The sequence below is a fragment of the Topomyia yanbarensis genome, chromosome 3, assembly GCF_030247195.1.
Source record: "Topomyia yanbarensis strain Yona2022 chromosome 3, ASM3024719v1, whole genome shotgun sequence".
In the NCBI taxonomy this organism is placed as follows: Eukaryota; Metazoa; Arthropoda; class Insecta; order Diptera; family Culicidae; genus Topomyia; species Topomyia yanbarensis.
Genome location: NC_080672.1, coordinates 95,006,780 through 95,021,604, shown reverse-complemented (window position 1 = coordinate 95,021,604; position 14,825 = coordinate 95,006,780). Strand labels below are relative to the sequence as shown.

General features: G+C 35.8%; 2 protein-coding genes across 2 annotated transcripts in view; both read right to left on the bottom strand.

Moving 5' to 3' along the window:
- Nucleotides 1–14,825, bottom strand: part of LOC131693374 (prolactin-releasing peptide receptor) — a 359,374-nt gene that overhangs the window by 209,494 nt on the left and 135,055 nt on the right. The gene's annotated exons all lie outside the window — the stretch shown is intronic.
- LOC131687077 (uncharacterized) lies at nucleotides 13,208–14,261 on the bottom strand. Its single transcript, XM_058971119.1, has 3 exons — nucleotides 14,191–14,261; nucleotides 13,345–14,128; nucleotides 13,208–13,288 (listed from the first exon to the last, which is right to left on the bottom strand). The coding sequence occupies exons 1-3, from the start codon at nucleotides 14,259–14,261 to the stop codon at nucleotides 13,208–13,210; spliced, it is 936 nt and encodes a 311-aa protein (XP_058827102.1).

Sequence of the window (14,825 nt, the reverse complement as noted above, 5' to 3'; positions counted from 1 at the left end):
GCTTGAAATTACAAGTCTTATTTTTTGAGAATAAATATGTTTCCATCCACATGATCATTGGGGGTTTCAGCAAAAAAATGTGTATGTGTGTATACAATCCATTTCCCACTGTCCGGCAGTGCTTTTAAGGAAGAAACTTGTCTGCATCTATGTAAATATATATTTGTTTTCATCGATAGATGTACACATGTTTGGCCCTGGAAACGAAAGGCGATAACTCTACTGTACATCCAACGACGCATTTCAAGAATGCCTGTTCCTACACGTACATTCTGAGGCCCCTTTCATATACAATAAGCCCCGCGCGAATACATCCACGTATCAATTGGATATTTGTAATATATTTGCACTTCCAGAATGAAAAATATTTTTGATTCTGGCATGTATTTACAATAAGGAAAATATTTATGACGGTAGAAATGCATTGAAAAATGACATGAAACGATCTCACTAGCTCTGAATAAATAAATTCATGAGATTTCTGTGAAGAATTCTTCTCCATCCGTGAAATTGTTGCATCAGCTACTCAGGTCCAGGTGGCGCTGGAGGCGCTAAGCGGAACGAACGGGCGTATTTTTTCGCATCTTGATTCACATACTTCAATGGCAAAATTATGACGGCAAATTTCTATGCAAAATTACACTTTTCTCGCGATATTTCAACCTTCTAACATGTAACTTAACAGGAAAAACTACCTACTAAACAATTGACTTCATTTTCCTGTTGAATATGTTGTATATCACTGAAAACCTTATATTGGACATTAACGACAACACGTCCGGGTGATTCGCCAGTGCTGCCTATTCTTCTTGTTGTTATACAGTAAAGTGTATGGCAAAAATTAGAAAAGCTCTAGTAAGAGAACTGCGGAGAGAAAAACAGCATTTTTGGCAACGTATGCCCCGGCATTGTATGGCAACACGTCCAATGTTATAAGGATAGGCAATGTTCGATTGGATTCGTTTTTTGACAGCTAAACGCGAATTCAATCGATCCAAAATGGAGTCTCCGCAGTTCTCTTTCTAGAGTTTTTCTAGCAAAAATGTAGTCCGATCAGGGATTCCAGGTGATATTTTGAAAAATCTGTGCGCGGCCCATTTAAAAATCTGTGTCTATCTGTGTCACGGAAAACGTACAAATTTTGCTGAAAACAAGATGTGGTGACCTTTTTTTGGTTTTTGTGCAAGTCAAAAATTAAGCGCAAGGTAAAAAATTGAGAGATCTGTGCTAATCTGTGCATTCTAGAAGAAAGCTGGGGAAATCTGTGCGTCAAAACAGAAAACTGTAGAAATCTGTGCAGCTTTTGCAATCTGTGCAGCATATTGAAAATCTGTGAAACACAGATAAATCTGTGCACCTGGCATCCCTGAGTCCGATCAACTATCTGTCGAATGTATTAACTCTAATTGTAATCCTCGCTAGTTTACTTGAATTGTTCACGAAAGAAAACCGAATATTTTGATGTAGGGCTTACGTCTTTCTTTACTATACTGGGTGTCATTTAAAAGTTCTCAACACAGAAGCGTTACGTGCACTTTGTGCCTTAATATTTTTTTTCTTACTAAATTGCTAACCTTGTTTCACAAATCGAAAGGTGATTTCCTAAACTACTTTCAATACGAATCAATCAAAAAATACTAGAACCTATAAATATATAATGCCACAGCTTCTCTCAAATCCCGACGTGTGTGAGACATAGAGGAGAGCACACGAGCGTGATAGCGTGCCGCCCATGGAGAAGTTGCATCGGAATAATTTGTGCAATCTACATTTTTTTCACAAAATTGTAGAAACTATTTTTTAACAAATGGTACAAAAATAGATCGTTCTGTTCAGTAAAGTAGGAGCTATTCACAGTTAAAATCTCACGGTGCTTTTAGAGCAAAAACGAGGTCCCTCGTCCCTACAGTGACACAATCTCATTTTCGTGCACCGCTATGCGGAATACTTATATGCATTTTACAAGCAAAAAATAAGTTTATGAGACATTTTATATATGTAGAAATAGTTTACTAGACAGCATAGGGAAGATACAATAATTATCTTTGTACTACAAATACTCATTTTTTCAAAAATAATCATAATTCGAAAGATAGTCAAATATACACGCAATCTCATATTCGTACAGTACACATATTTTTTCAAAAATCAATTGAAATTTCTATAATAAATATTCAATGTGCTAGCTTTTGTTTGTAATTATAGTTTTCAATCGTATTGAAATATTGACCACCAGTTTTTGTGTGTATTCAACTTACATTTTATATCATTCTTCTAAATAGTAGTTTCTAAGATCATTCTCATTATAATCCGGGTTTTTCGCACTTTTTATCCAAATACTCCCATTTATTTTTCTAATTAATTAAAAAACGGGTTCAGGAGTGGAGAATCCATAAGATTTAAACAATTATAAATTTTCTCTAAACGTTTTTTGCGCGCCTTATGCTTTAGGTTCTTCTTCTGATCGAATTTCCAATATCCACCATTTTTTAGTAAAAGTGCCATTTTATGGAAACTTTGCTTTAAAATTTATTTTAAGATATTCATAATAAAATACACATTCTGATCCATCATTCCATCAATAAAGACCATATTTCTAGCACTTCTAGTGGACATATAATACCCCATACAAAAAAGTTCACTGTCTCTGCGCTTCACTGCTGTTATAAGGCTTTTACGTCCAGGTCTGAGTTCGATTTTCTCCACTCGAAACAACAGCCATTTGAGTCAAAGATGTTGAATTTGGACTCGTAGACAAAATTTACAATCTTTCCAATATTCTGATAAAATGTTTCAATGTTGTTTAGTAAATAAAAAATCAATTCTTTGTTCTTATCATTGATGAATAGCTTCTTGCTCAAAGCACAGGCATTGTAATTGTCCGTTATCCATACATTACGAGCTGTACCAGAGCAGACTTATATTTAAATGCTATGATTCAATTTATTTACCATGTATATCATTAATTACTCGATTTTCCCAACTTTTTCTAATTAAAAATCGTTTATTCCTCATCGTAAATTGTTTAAAGTTCAAGTTTTTCGCAATATCTGCTCTACGTTTCGTCACATCAAAATTTTTAACGACATTTTAAATAGTTGGACGTAACCTTTGAACAATTCCAAAGATTTCATGAAGTGATTTACCTTCATTTTGGTGAGTAATAATTGGTTTTCGTCCCATAATGACAGCTAGTTTACTTTTTTTAACCTTACGTTAATTTGAGAGAATTTCTTAAACTAGTGTAGAGGAAACTGTGCCAATGACCACTTTTCTGTAGTCATGAAATCTATTTTTCTAAGTAAAACAAAAAAAATAAAGAAATAACAGGTCTTAAAATTGACAAATTAATTGACTTTTCAAAAGTGTACGAATATGAAATTGTGCCATTTTCACACCAAGTAATGATTTTTTATGTGTAGTTTACGGAAACTTGCACACTTTAGATTACAAATGATAAGAAAATGACAGATGATGATTCTACTACCACATTTACAAAACAATACCTATATTAAATAGCGCAAACATTAATGAAACAATATTAAACATATACACTAGAGGTGTACGAATATGAGATTGTGTCACTGTATTAGACTGTGCAATATATTGTACCAGAAAATCGGAATGAAATCCAAAAAACATCAGTCTAAAGTTTGCCTTTTACCTCTGAAAGGTTAATGTTCAAACTTTAGTTAAAATTAGAACCACTCAAGTCATAATCTAATTAATAAAAAGGCATTTTTCTAAGAAGACAGCTTCTAACGCACCGTAAGTAAATCACGGAGCATCAATCTTTCAACGGTTACAAACGCAAAAAGTGATTTAAAATGTTTGGAAAGCTTCCAAGAACCAGCCTACATCAAATTTTTCGACGATATAAAAAAAGTGAAATTCTTGCATCCTGCCAACCATCCCGAGAATTGGATCTACGCCGAAGCTTCATAAAGATGAGGCTAGCTCTCTTGCCAGATTTGGTCATAAAACGGCAGAAGAAATTGCGTTGCCGTAGCAAACTAACACTCAGCTTTTCGGTGCTTCTGTGTACACTAAAACATGTTCATGGTTTTTCGTAGACCATATTTCACTCCCTGGGCTTGGTTATTCATGGTTCCGATCAGTACAGCATAAACAATTTGGTTATGGGCCATTAAATAGTGTTTGATGGAGTTCGCTGTATGGTTACGAAAAGGTTAGGATTTTCAGTTCTTAGACATGGCACCATTACCCGATTTTCTTTCAGTTGAACCTTCATAACTCACGCTAGGTCTGGAGTAATTTTTGAATTTCCATCCCCGGAGGGGTTATTCAACTTTACGATGTAAACGTGTTCAGAATATGTTGCGCTATTCATGATTCAAACTCATCTGGTGCAATACATGCATGCACTACAATGTTGTAATTGGCATCATGATTTCAATTAAGTTATCTTTCTCGTAATAGCTCAAGAAATTAAAAATTACTACCTGATCCAAATATCGACATCCGAACAATGTTGGGCGATCAAAAAGGTACAACCAAGAATGAAAACGATACTGATGTTTACATAACAACACCCCGTTTCACCGTATTTGACAGTCAACTCCATTTGAATACGATAGCCCAACAGCGCTCGCCTGATTTCACTGAGAAAACCGACATAAATCGCAAGAAAAAAAAATGCCCTTGAAAAGTTGGTTCTTCAATTGTTCATCACAAGTTAAGCAGCTCACACAGTGATTGCGTCTACGTCTGGCCTTTTCTTCCAAACGGTCTGGAATATTTAGATTGGAAAAAATAACAACCCATAAAGTACAGCCACAGATAATAGACGTTAATTTGATTTGAAAACCCTGTACAAACCTTCAACACAATATCCGATGGAATTCAGTGTTTCATTTCTGACATCATCTCAACTGTTTCCTACGCACAGTTTGACAGTTGCATAGTACCGATTGCTGCACCACCTGCAATTGCCGGTAGTTTCACACATTTCGAACACATCTACTAAACGTGTGTTATCTGTGACCCGCCCAGCCAGACCACCGCAAGCAACCTAAAAATATAAAAATCTTTTTCTCACCGGGTGTGCTCATCATTCATTCATGGTTGCAGATGTTCGCTACGGAACCTACGTGAGGAATTGCTCTCTGGAATTTCTTTTGCAACTAAAACCTTGTTCCTGGGAGAAAAAATATTGCCGAGAAAAGCACACCCGCTTACAGCTTTCTCAATCAAATATCATTCATACGCTCGTACCTAATAGGTCAAACGGAACTAATCTAGAAGCAATCTACGGTTGAACAGATGGGGCTAAGGTTGATAATGGTTTCTGCTTACGTTTCAGGTTCGACTTTTCCACGACCCCATCATCAAACGGGTATCGGTTTTCATCTCTCCCCTTCTTTCCCATCGAAGAAGTGTTAGTAATAATGGTGATGCTGGAGGGGATTGTATTAATGTCTGTCATATTTAGGGTTGTGGTACCGGTAATACCGGTACCGAAAATCCCGGGAATACCGACCCATTTTTGGTACCGTAATACCGGTACTGAGAAAAAGCCAGTACCGGTATTTTCGGTACTATACTATTTTTTATGACAAATATGTTAACTCTGCAGAGGGGACCTGTTTCAAAATATCGGTCTGCAAGATAACGTTTAATAATATTAATTTGTCTTCTAGATAAATCGTTGAGACAACACCTTTGTGTGGGAATGAGGTGGGGCCATCATCATAATAATTCTAGAAGTTAAAGTTTTATTGGCGACATTCTGATTGGTTTCCATTATTCACAGGGTGGCGCGTAATAAGAGTATGGTCTAAGTCATGTCTGTATTTGGTTTGCTCTTAAACCTTTATCTATAATAGAACGAACAGCGATTTAGTAGCTAACGGTTTTTGACTTGCTGAACTGCTTCAAATGGGGCGATTTGTAATTATTGGTGATCGGAAAATTCAGCAAAACTCCACATATTACAGGAAAGCAAAGAGCCTGGATATGCGTTGGAGTATAGTAGGCAAACAACATAAAGGTCGAAACCAATTTTCAGAAAAGCAAGAGAGGAAATGCGATTAACCTGCTCGGATTTACTGCCATTTTCGCTTTGATTTACTGTTGTTAATAGGATTTCATACATTTACCCATCTGTTCAAGTCGACGAAAGTCGCACCACTTAGCAGTTATTGATTTCAAAGTGGCCTAGATTTCGAAATAAAAGAAGGTGCCCTATACGAAAAATATCTTCTGTGAAATGAGTCTTACCATTCCAAAGCAATTAAAAACAATTAACATATTTTTTGATCAGCACATATCAATCATTTTAAAAAAATATTCGAGTACCGGTACTTTACCGGTACTACCGGTACTGAGGGCTTCAGTACCGTAGTACCGGTTCTCGCCAAAAAGGGTCGGTACTGCGAACCCTAGTCATATTGATAAAGCAACTTACGTTCGATTAAGATAATGTGCCAATCGTTAGCTGAGAAATGAACTATCCTTAAATGGAACGTAGAAAGGAAGATGATATCTTCGTGGTTTGAGTGATGTGGTAGAACAAAGGAAAGCCTTCCGAGTAGCACGACCACCGACGAGACATACTATCTTGTGAATCGATCCCACGTGGAAATCAACGAGCAAACAATAAACAAGGCCATATTCAAATATTTAGAGTTCAGCTCGGTTATTTAGTTGTTGACCCTTTGGACGGATATTGAATTACCGCAATATCTGGGAATGTGGGGACGAAAGTATGTGCGCAATATGCCACGTGCAAAAAAGGCCTTCTCAAAATATTTTGTTCAATTTAATCATATACTTATGTACGTCACTTGATGGGAATTGGTTGGGTTTAGGATTTCATGCACCTTGATAAAACTAGAAATTATTCAATGAATGAAAATCTAGCGTATAAATATACCCTACATAAATTCGAACGTCTAATCCCAGTAAAAAAATGCGGACGAACGTCAGATTGTGGTAAGTTTTGGTGTGCAATACCAATTTCACCATTGATTCTTCCTATAGTTTGGTCACAGAGAACAGACATCCATGCTCATACAAATAAGTATAAAAAACTTGTGTAAACATTTGAATGAAAAACCGTTGGAACACTAGCGCCACCATACCAGTGTATCCCAAGTAGAGGCCGAAGCATTTGAAGTATATCGACCATTTTGAATTGTCTATCTGATCAACTCAGGGTAGCCAGATTGAATGCATATTATCGGTAGACTTATTTAAAGTTTGTCGACAGGTCGTTTGGGAGGTTGTATTTTTGTTTCAAATAGATAAAGTAAACATAGTTATGCAAAACAGTGAACCACGCAAACGGCGAACGACGCATCGAACAAGTTAAAAAAATTATTTGTATTGTATTCTGGTCACTTGTCACTTGTAAATCGGTACCAACGTAAAAAAATGGTAGGACTAACTGCCGATAAATCGGTAGGTCTGGCCACCCTGAAGTTATCAAAACAAATGATTAGTCGCTGTGCCGCAGTTGTTTATTTTGTTTGTTTTAGAGGTAGCCGAAAGTTTAAAATCGTTTATAATCTGCATTAATTTTCTGTGTGACAATTTGGAGTGGTCCGATTACTGCTTACATGGGACGAGACTAGACGAAACTGAGGATCGACCAATTCTACGATCGGATATCTTCGTTGGATGTTCCATGAGACATTTATTACTTAGAGGGGCTAAGAACGGGAAAACCCTTATTTTGAACTGCAGTACAATACTACGCAATACGGTCGAAGCCCACCTTTTTCACGATTTCAGTAAAGCATCAATTGTGTGAATCAATCGACGGACAAAGATTACTTGCTAACTGTATGAGAATCTAGTGGGTGTGAATCGCAAGTGAACAACTGCAAGCGCAGATTACCGGACTGTGAAGGAAGAAGCCACATACCGATCACAGGAGCTAGGTAGAATCATTCATCGACAATTCGTGGAGCAACCTGACCAACCAAACGAAAATATATCGATTATACAGGTCAGGTATTTCTTGCCCACGCGCGGCAAGCCGAGGGAGTTTAACCTAACCAGTGATCTAATTGCTAATTCATCTGAATAGTTCGCTCGCAAGCAAAAAGTTGATAGATTTCTGTATGCGCTAGTTACTGAAAGGAATCAGTTCCAATCTGGACAATATGGCTCGCCGGTATCAATCAATGAATGCCCCATGCAGATAGCTGTTTACTGTAACTGAAACAGAACAAGCAAGTACAAGTTATATAAATATATATACACTTTGCCACCCACAACTTATCAGTTATTCTCTCTTACAGATATTCATAGATAGTGAAACACAATACTTTCCTTGACGATGATTACAAATATAGGTTGAATGCGTGTAAGTACATAACGCATAACATTTCCTGTTATGTGGGATTTGTACAAATAATGCAAATGTGAGAATTTGGATGTAATTAAAGTTTCAATTATACATACATAAATAAGTGTAAAACTAAAGAATATATTTTAATACATGGATACATATTAAGAACAGATTTCATTGCAACATTCTATTTTTTTTGTAAAAGAACGATAACGTTGTACACAGTGTTTCTGAACGTTTTATGTAACATCTATTAAGACAACGGTAAATTCATTCGGATTGCCTTTCTGTTGCGTTTTCTATGCTTATAAGCATTTGCTGCTATTTTATTCTGTAGACGTACCTCACGAAGAAATGCTTGGATTAAAGTGTTGAAAATTATATCTATAAGTCTATTGAAACATGTTTTACAGTCAATCAAATCGAATTTTTCGTGTATTAGATATGATTTTAGTCGTGTTTTTACTCCTTTTCGATTTTCAAACAGAAATTTACGAAATTTCGTTTTAAAACTCAAAAAACATATCAACCCTATGTTGTACAAAGTATTATTTGGAATATTCACATTTCTCGTTGAAAATTGAGCTTTCGTTTTACAAAACATATAGTCTTCGTTGTTAATGACTAGGTCATTTTTATCAATAGTAAGATTTTTTCGACATTTCTCGTGGCGCAATTTGAGACAGCGGCACCGATAATATATACCAGGGCATTCATTTCTTTTTTGGCAATCACAAATGATGCTTCCGGGTCCAACTCTTCGAATTTATATGATTGTTCCCGTTGGTGTGTCTGTACAAGGAATTCTTGTAAATCATTCTCCTTTATGAGAGGTTCTGCTCCGTCTGCTTGGCAGTTCCTACCATCATCGAAATTTTGTTCAGCTGTTGATATCATCGCATATTTAAAAGCGCTCCCAAATTGAAACGCATTTGGAGCGTCGTTAAAACCACATCGACGACGTATTTCAGCAAATAGATTTTCTAATGCATCTTGACAGAGAGGGTTTGTGCAAAAATAGGTACAATTGAAATCCTCTTTTAACACATTCCACAGCCATTTCAACGCGTTGATGTTACCTACAAAACCTTGCAGATATGGCGGTCGTTTTTGCGAAGCTCTTAAGGTGGATGATTCTTTTTTAGCCTATGGAAAAATGATTTCCTCAAAACTGGGGTGGCATTACGCATCTCGATTCGATCAAAATTCTATCGACTCGACCTTGTTTAGCATTATGTATTTCGAACCGAGCTCGAAAATAAATTTTCGTTCGAGTTTGCTCGAAGAAGTACTAGATTATCGAGAAGTGTTGGCATTATGGAACCATAACAATCGAACTCGAAAGCGACTCGAGTCGAACGTATTTGCTCGATAGTTTTATTGTTGTCGACTGTCGTTCGAGATTATGATTTGTGTTTTTATTTCGGAATACTTAGAGGATATAAAATTACCAAAAGGTGTAAAAAGCTCCCACGTACTTTGAGTTTCTTTATGTTATATCTGTTTTCACCATCAGGAACATACTTTTTTTGAAAAAGTAATACTAAATATTGATAATAAATTATCTTACACCAAATAATAATAAAAAAGTGTTAAACCAAATCGATGGAGCAAAGTGAAGACACCTTGCCTTGTCTAATCGCTATTTGATAGATGTATAGAATCACAATCATTCTTGATTGTGGTGATTTAAACAATTTTATATTCGAATTGATGCATTTGTTCCCGACTATACCTCAATTGTTTTCAATATCACAATATAGCCTTGAATTCAATGCCATAATGTACGTTTTATACACCAACAGAATTAGGTGTTATATCGTCATTTGTATTAAATGCATGAAAATACAGAATATTATATAGCAAAGAAATTTGAATCAAATTGAATTACTAGCAAATTTGAATGCATCAATCGATTGAAAATTATGCCATATACAATTTCTGGAAACAATTAATTTTGATTGTGTTCTTCCTATCTCTAGTTGGGTGCTATAACAGAATAATTAACTAACAAGTACACGGACAACCCCGCAAACAAGAAAACGCCTTTTTGTCTTGACTATTTCAACTAAACATGGCTATTTTAACGAACTAGTTTTTGAATTTCTGCGTCATCAATTGCTGAAAAAAATTGTTGCTTTTGGAAGCTACCAGGTTCCTGAAAAAACGCTGAAAACCAAATTTTTATGCAAAATTAGCCATTTTTATTGCTATGATTTTTTTCCAAAAGATTTGAGAAAAGCGGTTTCGAAGTTGTGCTGTTTTATACAATTATTTAGATATTAAATATGTTATTTAATCTAAGAATAATTGTGAATAACTCATTCTGCAGATAATACATTCCATCATGCGACTGAGGTCCGAATAAGATACAATACCAGATAGGCATTTTGATGTTTCAGTGCGCCAACTTAAACAGCGAGATATATTAAAATTTTGTGGTAAGAAGTTCAATAATACAGTTATATCAAACTAAAATAATGCCCAAGCATTGAAAAAGGTGGTGAGGGAGAGTGACGTGAACAAATTATGAACATGCGTTGGTCAATTTATTTACCATTATCACTATTTATATTCTGTGAATTTGACGCTCATCGGAAAAAAACAAAACAAACTGCAATTTTGTTTACACTGAAAAAAAATCTTAGGAAAAATTAAAATTACCATACGATGAACAAAATCATTACTCGTTTTCTGCATTGAAGCATTTTCGTGCATTGTAAATAGTTCGTTTCGTTTAATGGCATCTTGATGAACGAAAAGTTGAGTAGTTTTACATATTTAATGTACGGGTTATTCCAGGTCAAATTTACAACCACAATTTTAATTCCTACCAACATTTTTTATTGCATTCTTAGCACAAAATAATTGACATCTATTTTTTGTTTTGGCTGAATACGATAGATTTTTTTCAAGTTATGAGTTTTTGAATTTTATGAATTGGACCATTTTTCAACCACTGATAACTCAGAAACTCTTAGTTGTACGAAAAATGTATTAATAATAAAAAGTGCGTTTTCGAATGAGCTCGCCAATAAAAATCTGAGTTTTTTTTGTTATTTATGTTAAGAATTCTGCAAATGTTGGAAACATGTCGAAAAAACAAGCTTGGACTAATAAGTTTTTTATTCCATGAAAACATTTATTATTATATTGAGAACCTTATTACTTTACGAGATATTTCAATTAAAGCTGGCCAATAACATGGCGTTTAATGTAAAATGCCCTTTTTAATGTTATAATTTATTATGTTAACATTTTGAGATCCACTGAAAATTTTTACACAATATTTCTAACATGATTTTTATTATTTGAAGAAAAAATAAGCAAAAGATTTTATCTAACTTTTAAAAAAAAATTCTCAATTTTTCCGGCAAGCTCATGCGAAAATGCAACTTTTTATATTTACTATTTTTTCCATGCAGCAAATACTTTACGAGCTATCAGCGATTGAAAAATGTTCAATTTTTCTAACTTCAAAAGTAGAAAGCTCATACTTTGAAGAAAATATTATATTCAGCCATAACAAAAATACCTGTCAAATATTTTTAGCTAAAGAATGCAAGAAAAAAATTTGGAATGAACTAAAATTTTATTTGTAAATCTGACGTTGATTGGCCCGTACGGTTCATAAAAGTTATCATCGATGTATAAACTATTTTTCGTCAATGAAACGAAATGATTCGTTCTTTTATCAATTATTTTATATAGTATAAATATTTTTGGAAAGGGTAAATTTATTTTTCGTACATGAAAGGAAAAAAAATCGTATTTCCGTATTACATCGGATCTTTTTGGATCTATGTTTGACAACATCGATTTTATTTCAAAGAGCTCACCTCTATTGTGTACTAGAAAAAATGCTATATTTGCGAAACTTATCCACATATATTTCGATAACAAGCATTAAAAACTAAAATTAAAACAATTCCTATATTTTACCAAAGTTGGTTTTATGAAACTTATTCGTAGCAGAATTAAAAATATTTTTTCTCAGTGTATACTCTTATTTGACAGTTTGCGATCGAACAGGCAGTCGAAATCTAGTACCGCAATCTAACAAGCTCGAACGCTTGGTCGAATGCGGTACGTAATGCCGCAATTTAGTCGAAACGACTTCAAAACGTTTCGAATCGAGTCACTCGAATCGAGATGCGGAATGTCACCCCATATACAAAGACTTTAAAAATTGCCTTTTTGACATCGAAGCAAGTGTTGTTAGTATAATACATGCGTTTCAATGTTGTTAGTACTTTGGTTAAGAAATCAATGTGGCTGGAACCATCAGTGATCGGCGTCCTATATGGCTGAGAAAGTTATTTATGTACTGGTTAGAATGCTTTACTTTTTCCCAAAGGTGTTGGTGTTATCAATGATTACATCTTGGAAAAACTTACCTTCCCTACAGAGTCAGAATATTTTTCTTTCGAGTTAAATATGTCGAAGATTTTGTCGTGAATTTCTAGAAATTTACCAGTATGCAAGGCTTCTTCAGGTAGTTCACCAGTCTGAACATAGTGACGAATGCCAAGGGCACATGACTCACTCAATGTTCTGGTGGCCAATGCCACGTTCATAGCAGCGAAAGGAGGTAGATCTATATTTTTTTGTCTCAATTTCGGAACTAAACGCAAGCTTGCTGATACGTCTACTTTATAGAGCTGATGCACGTGGTGAAACGAAGCTATCGTTCGATCAAAAACAGCATTATGCTTATATAGCGCGTTTCGGGCATTTTTTATTAAATGAGGGGTATCATACATGACTGCAATTTTGGAATCATCTATTTCAATGAATGGGGTTTGTGCTGTTGCCCCAGCTTCTCGCATCATCTTAACGTTGGTTGTGCACTGATCTGTGGTTATGACTAATGGCGTAACCCACAAGTGCTTACAGCACGAATGCTTTTTTGATGAATTCCAGTAGCCCTTGACTGCCTGGACTATGATGCGCTAGAAGGTACCCTATTGGCTGTAAGGAGAGCTATAAGTGTTCGTATTCGTGTATTTTTTTCGTATGTCAATTACCTGTTTGAAACGTACGTACAATCCTGATACCATAACTGTAACTGCCTCCGTTGCGAGTTTTGTGACATCGTTTCGTTCAATTTTGCGTCGCTTTCCGCTATCAGGAAAGCCAAAGAAAACGTCTGCTTTAGCAGAATATGCCAAATCGGCTTTAAGAGACATGCCGTCGCACGATATAATGACAACCCTTTGGCCTTTTTCCCTCATTTGTTTGGCTTTTGTCTTCATGATGGCGAGAATCTGTTCATTAAGACCAGGTGCAATCCGAACAATTCTATTATGACGATGAATGGAGTTTTTATGCGGGAGTATTAAGTGATTTGATTTTCTTATATAACGGTAAGCACGTGGCCCGCTCATATATGTTCCTGCCGCGAATTTCATCGTGGCTCGATGATACCGACGGCCCTTGGGCTTTCTTTTCATATTACGCAAACAATCAAAAATGATAGGGTTTAGACGAATCTGTTCTCCCAATTGTTCGTTATCAGATTTTAGCCTTTTCAGTTCATTGAAGTTGGTTTGAACACGGAAAAACTTTCTCTTGATCGCCTGCTTTGATTTCAAACGACGTGCGCTTTGTTGGCGGCAGACAAATAGTTGCCTTTTCAGTTGCGTTATTGTGTTTTCCAATTTCCTACACCTTTGCTGTTCAGATTTGATTCGTGCTTGACAAGGTACGTGCGATTGAAGGAAACTACTGCGAATATTAGCTGAATCATCGGTAGAATGCAAACCAAATCCAACTGTCCTACCATCCGAATTAGGCGAATCTGGATCAACGCTTTAGAGTATCATATTAGAGATTTTCATGTACATAACATTCTGTAAAATCATTTTACTTACCATTTCTTATCTGCAATCACATTACTAGATGGGTAGCTATAATCTGGGTCATCAAATGGTGAAAGATGCATTTTTTGATTTAAATCTAATTTTCTGCTACTATCCGCTAGCACGTTATAACAATCGTCGATCACTCGCTCCACTGGCAGGCTCCAATCCGAAAAATCTGTATCATTGGCGAGAAACTCGACGTCTCAATTTCCGTCATTTTCCACTGTCGCACCTGATGAGACAACTCCCTCCTCTGGCAGGCTCCAATCCGAAAAATCTGTATCATCGGAGAGAAACTCGACGTCTCCATTTCCGTCATTTTCCACAGTCGCACCTGATGAGACAACTCCCTCCACTGGCAGGCTCCAATCCGAAAAATCTGTATCATCAGCGAGAAACTCGACGTCTCCATTTTCGTCATTTTCCACTGTCGCACCTGATGAGACAATTCCCGCCACTGACAATCTCCAATCCAAAAAATCTATATTATCGGCGAGAAACTCGAGGCTTCCACTTCCGTCATCTTCCACTGTCTCACCTGATGGGACAACAAACGGCAATATTCTACGAAAATACTACAGTTAGATTTGTAAAAATACGCATATTTCTGTACTAACCCTTTTTCCTTTCTAAGCGGATCACGA

Coding starts and splice junctions, on each gene's coding strand:
- LOC131687077 (XM_058971119.1), bottom strand. CDS start 14,261: ATGCATCTTTCACCATTTGATGACCCAGATTATAGCTACCCATCTAGT. Junction 14,129..14,190: donor GTGATTGCAGATAAGAAATG/GTAAGTAAAATG, acceptor GATACTCTAAAG/CGTTGATCCAGATTCGCCTA. Junction 13,289..13,344: donor TGTACGTACGTTTCAAACAG/GTAATTGACATA, acceptor CTCTCCTTACAG/CCAATAGGGTACCTTCTAGC.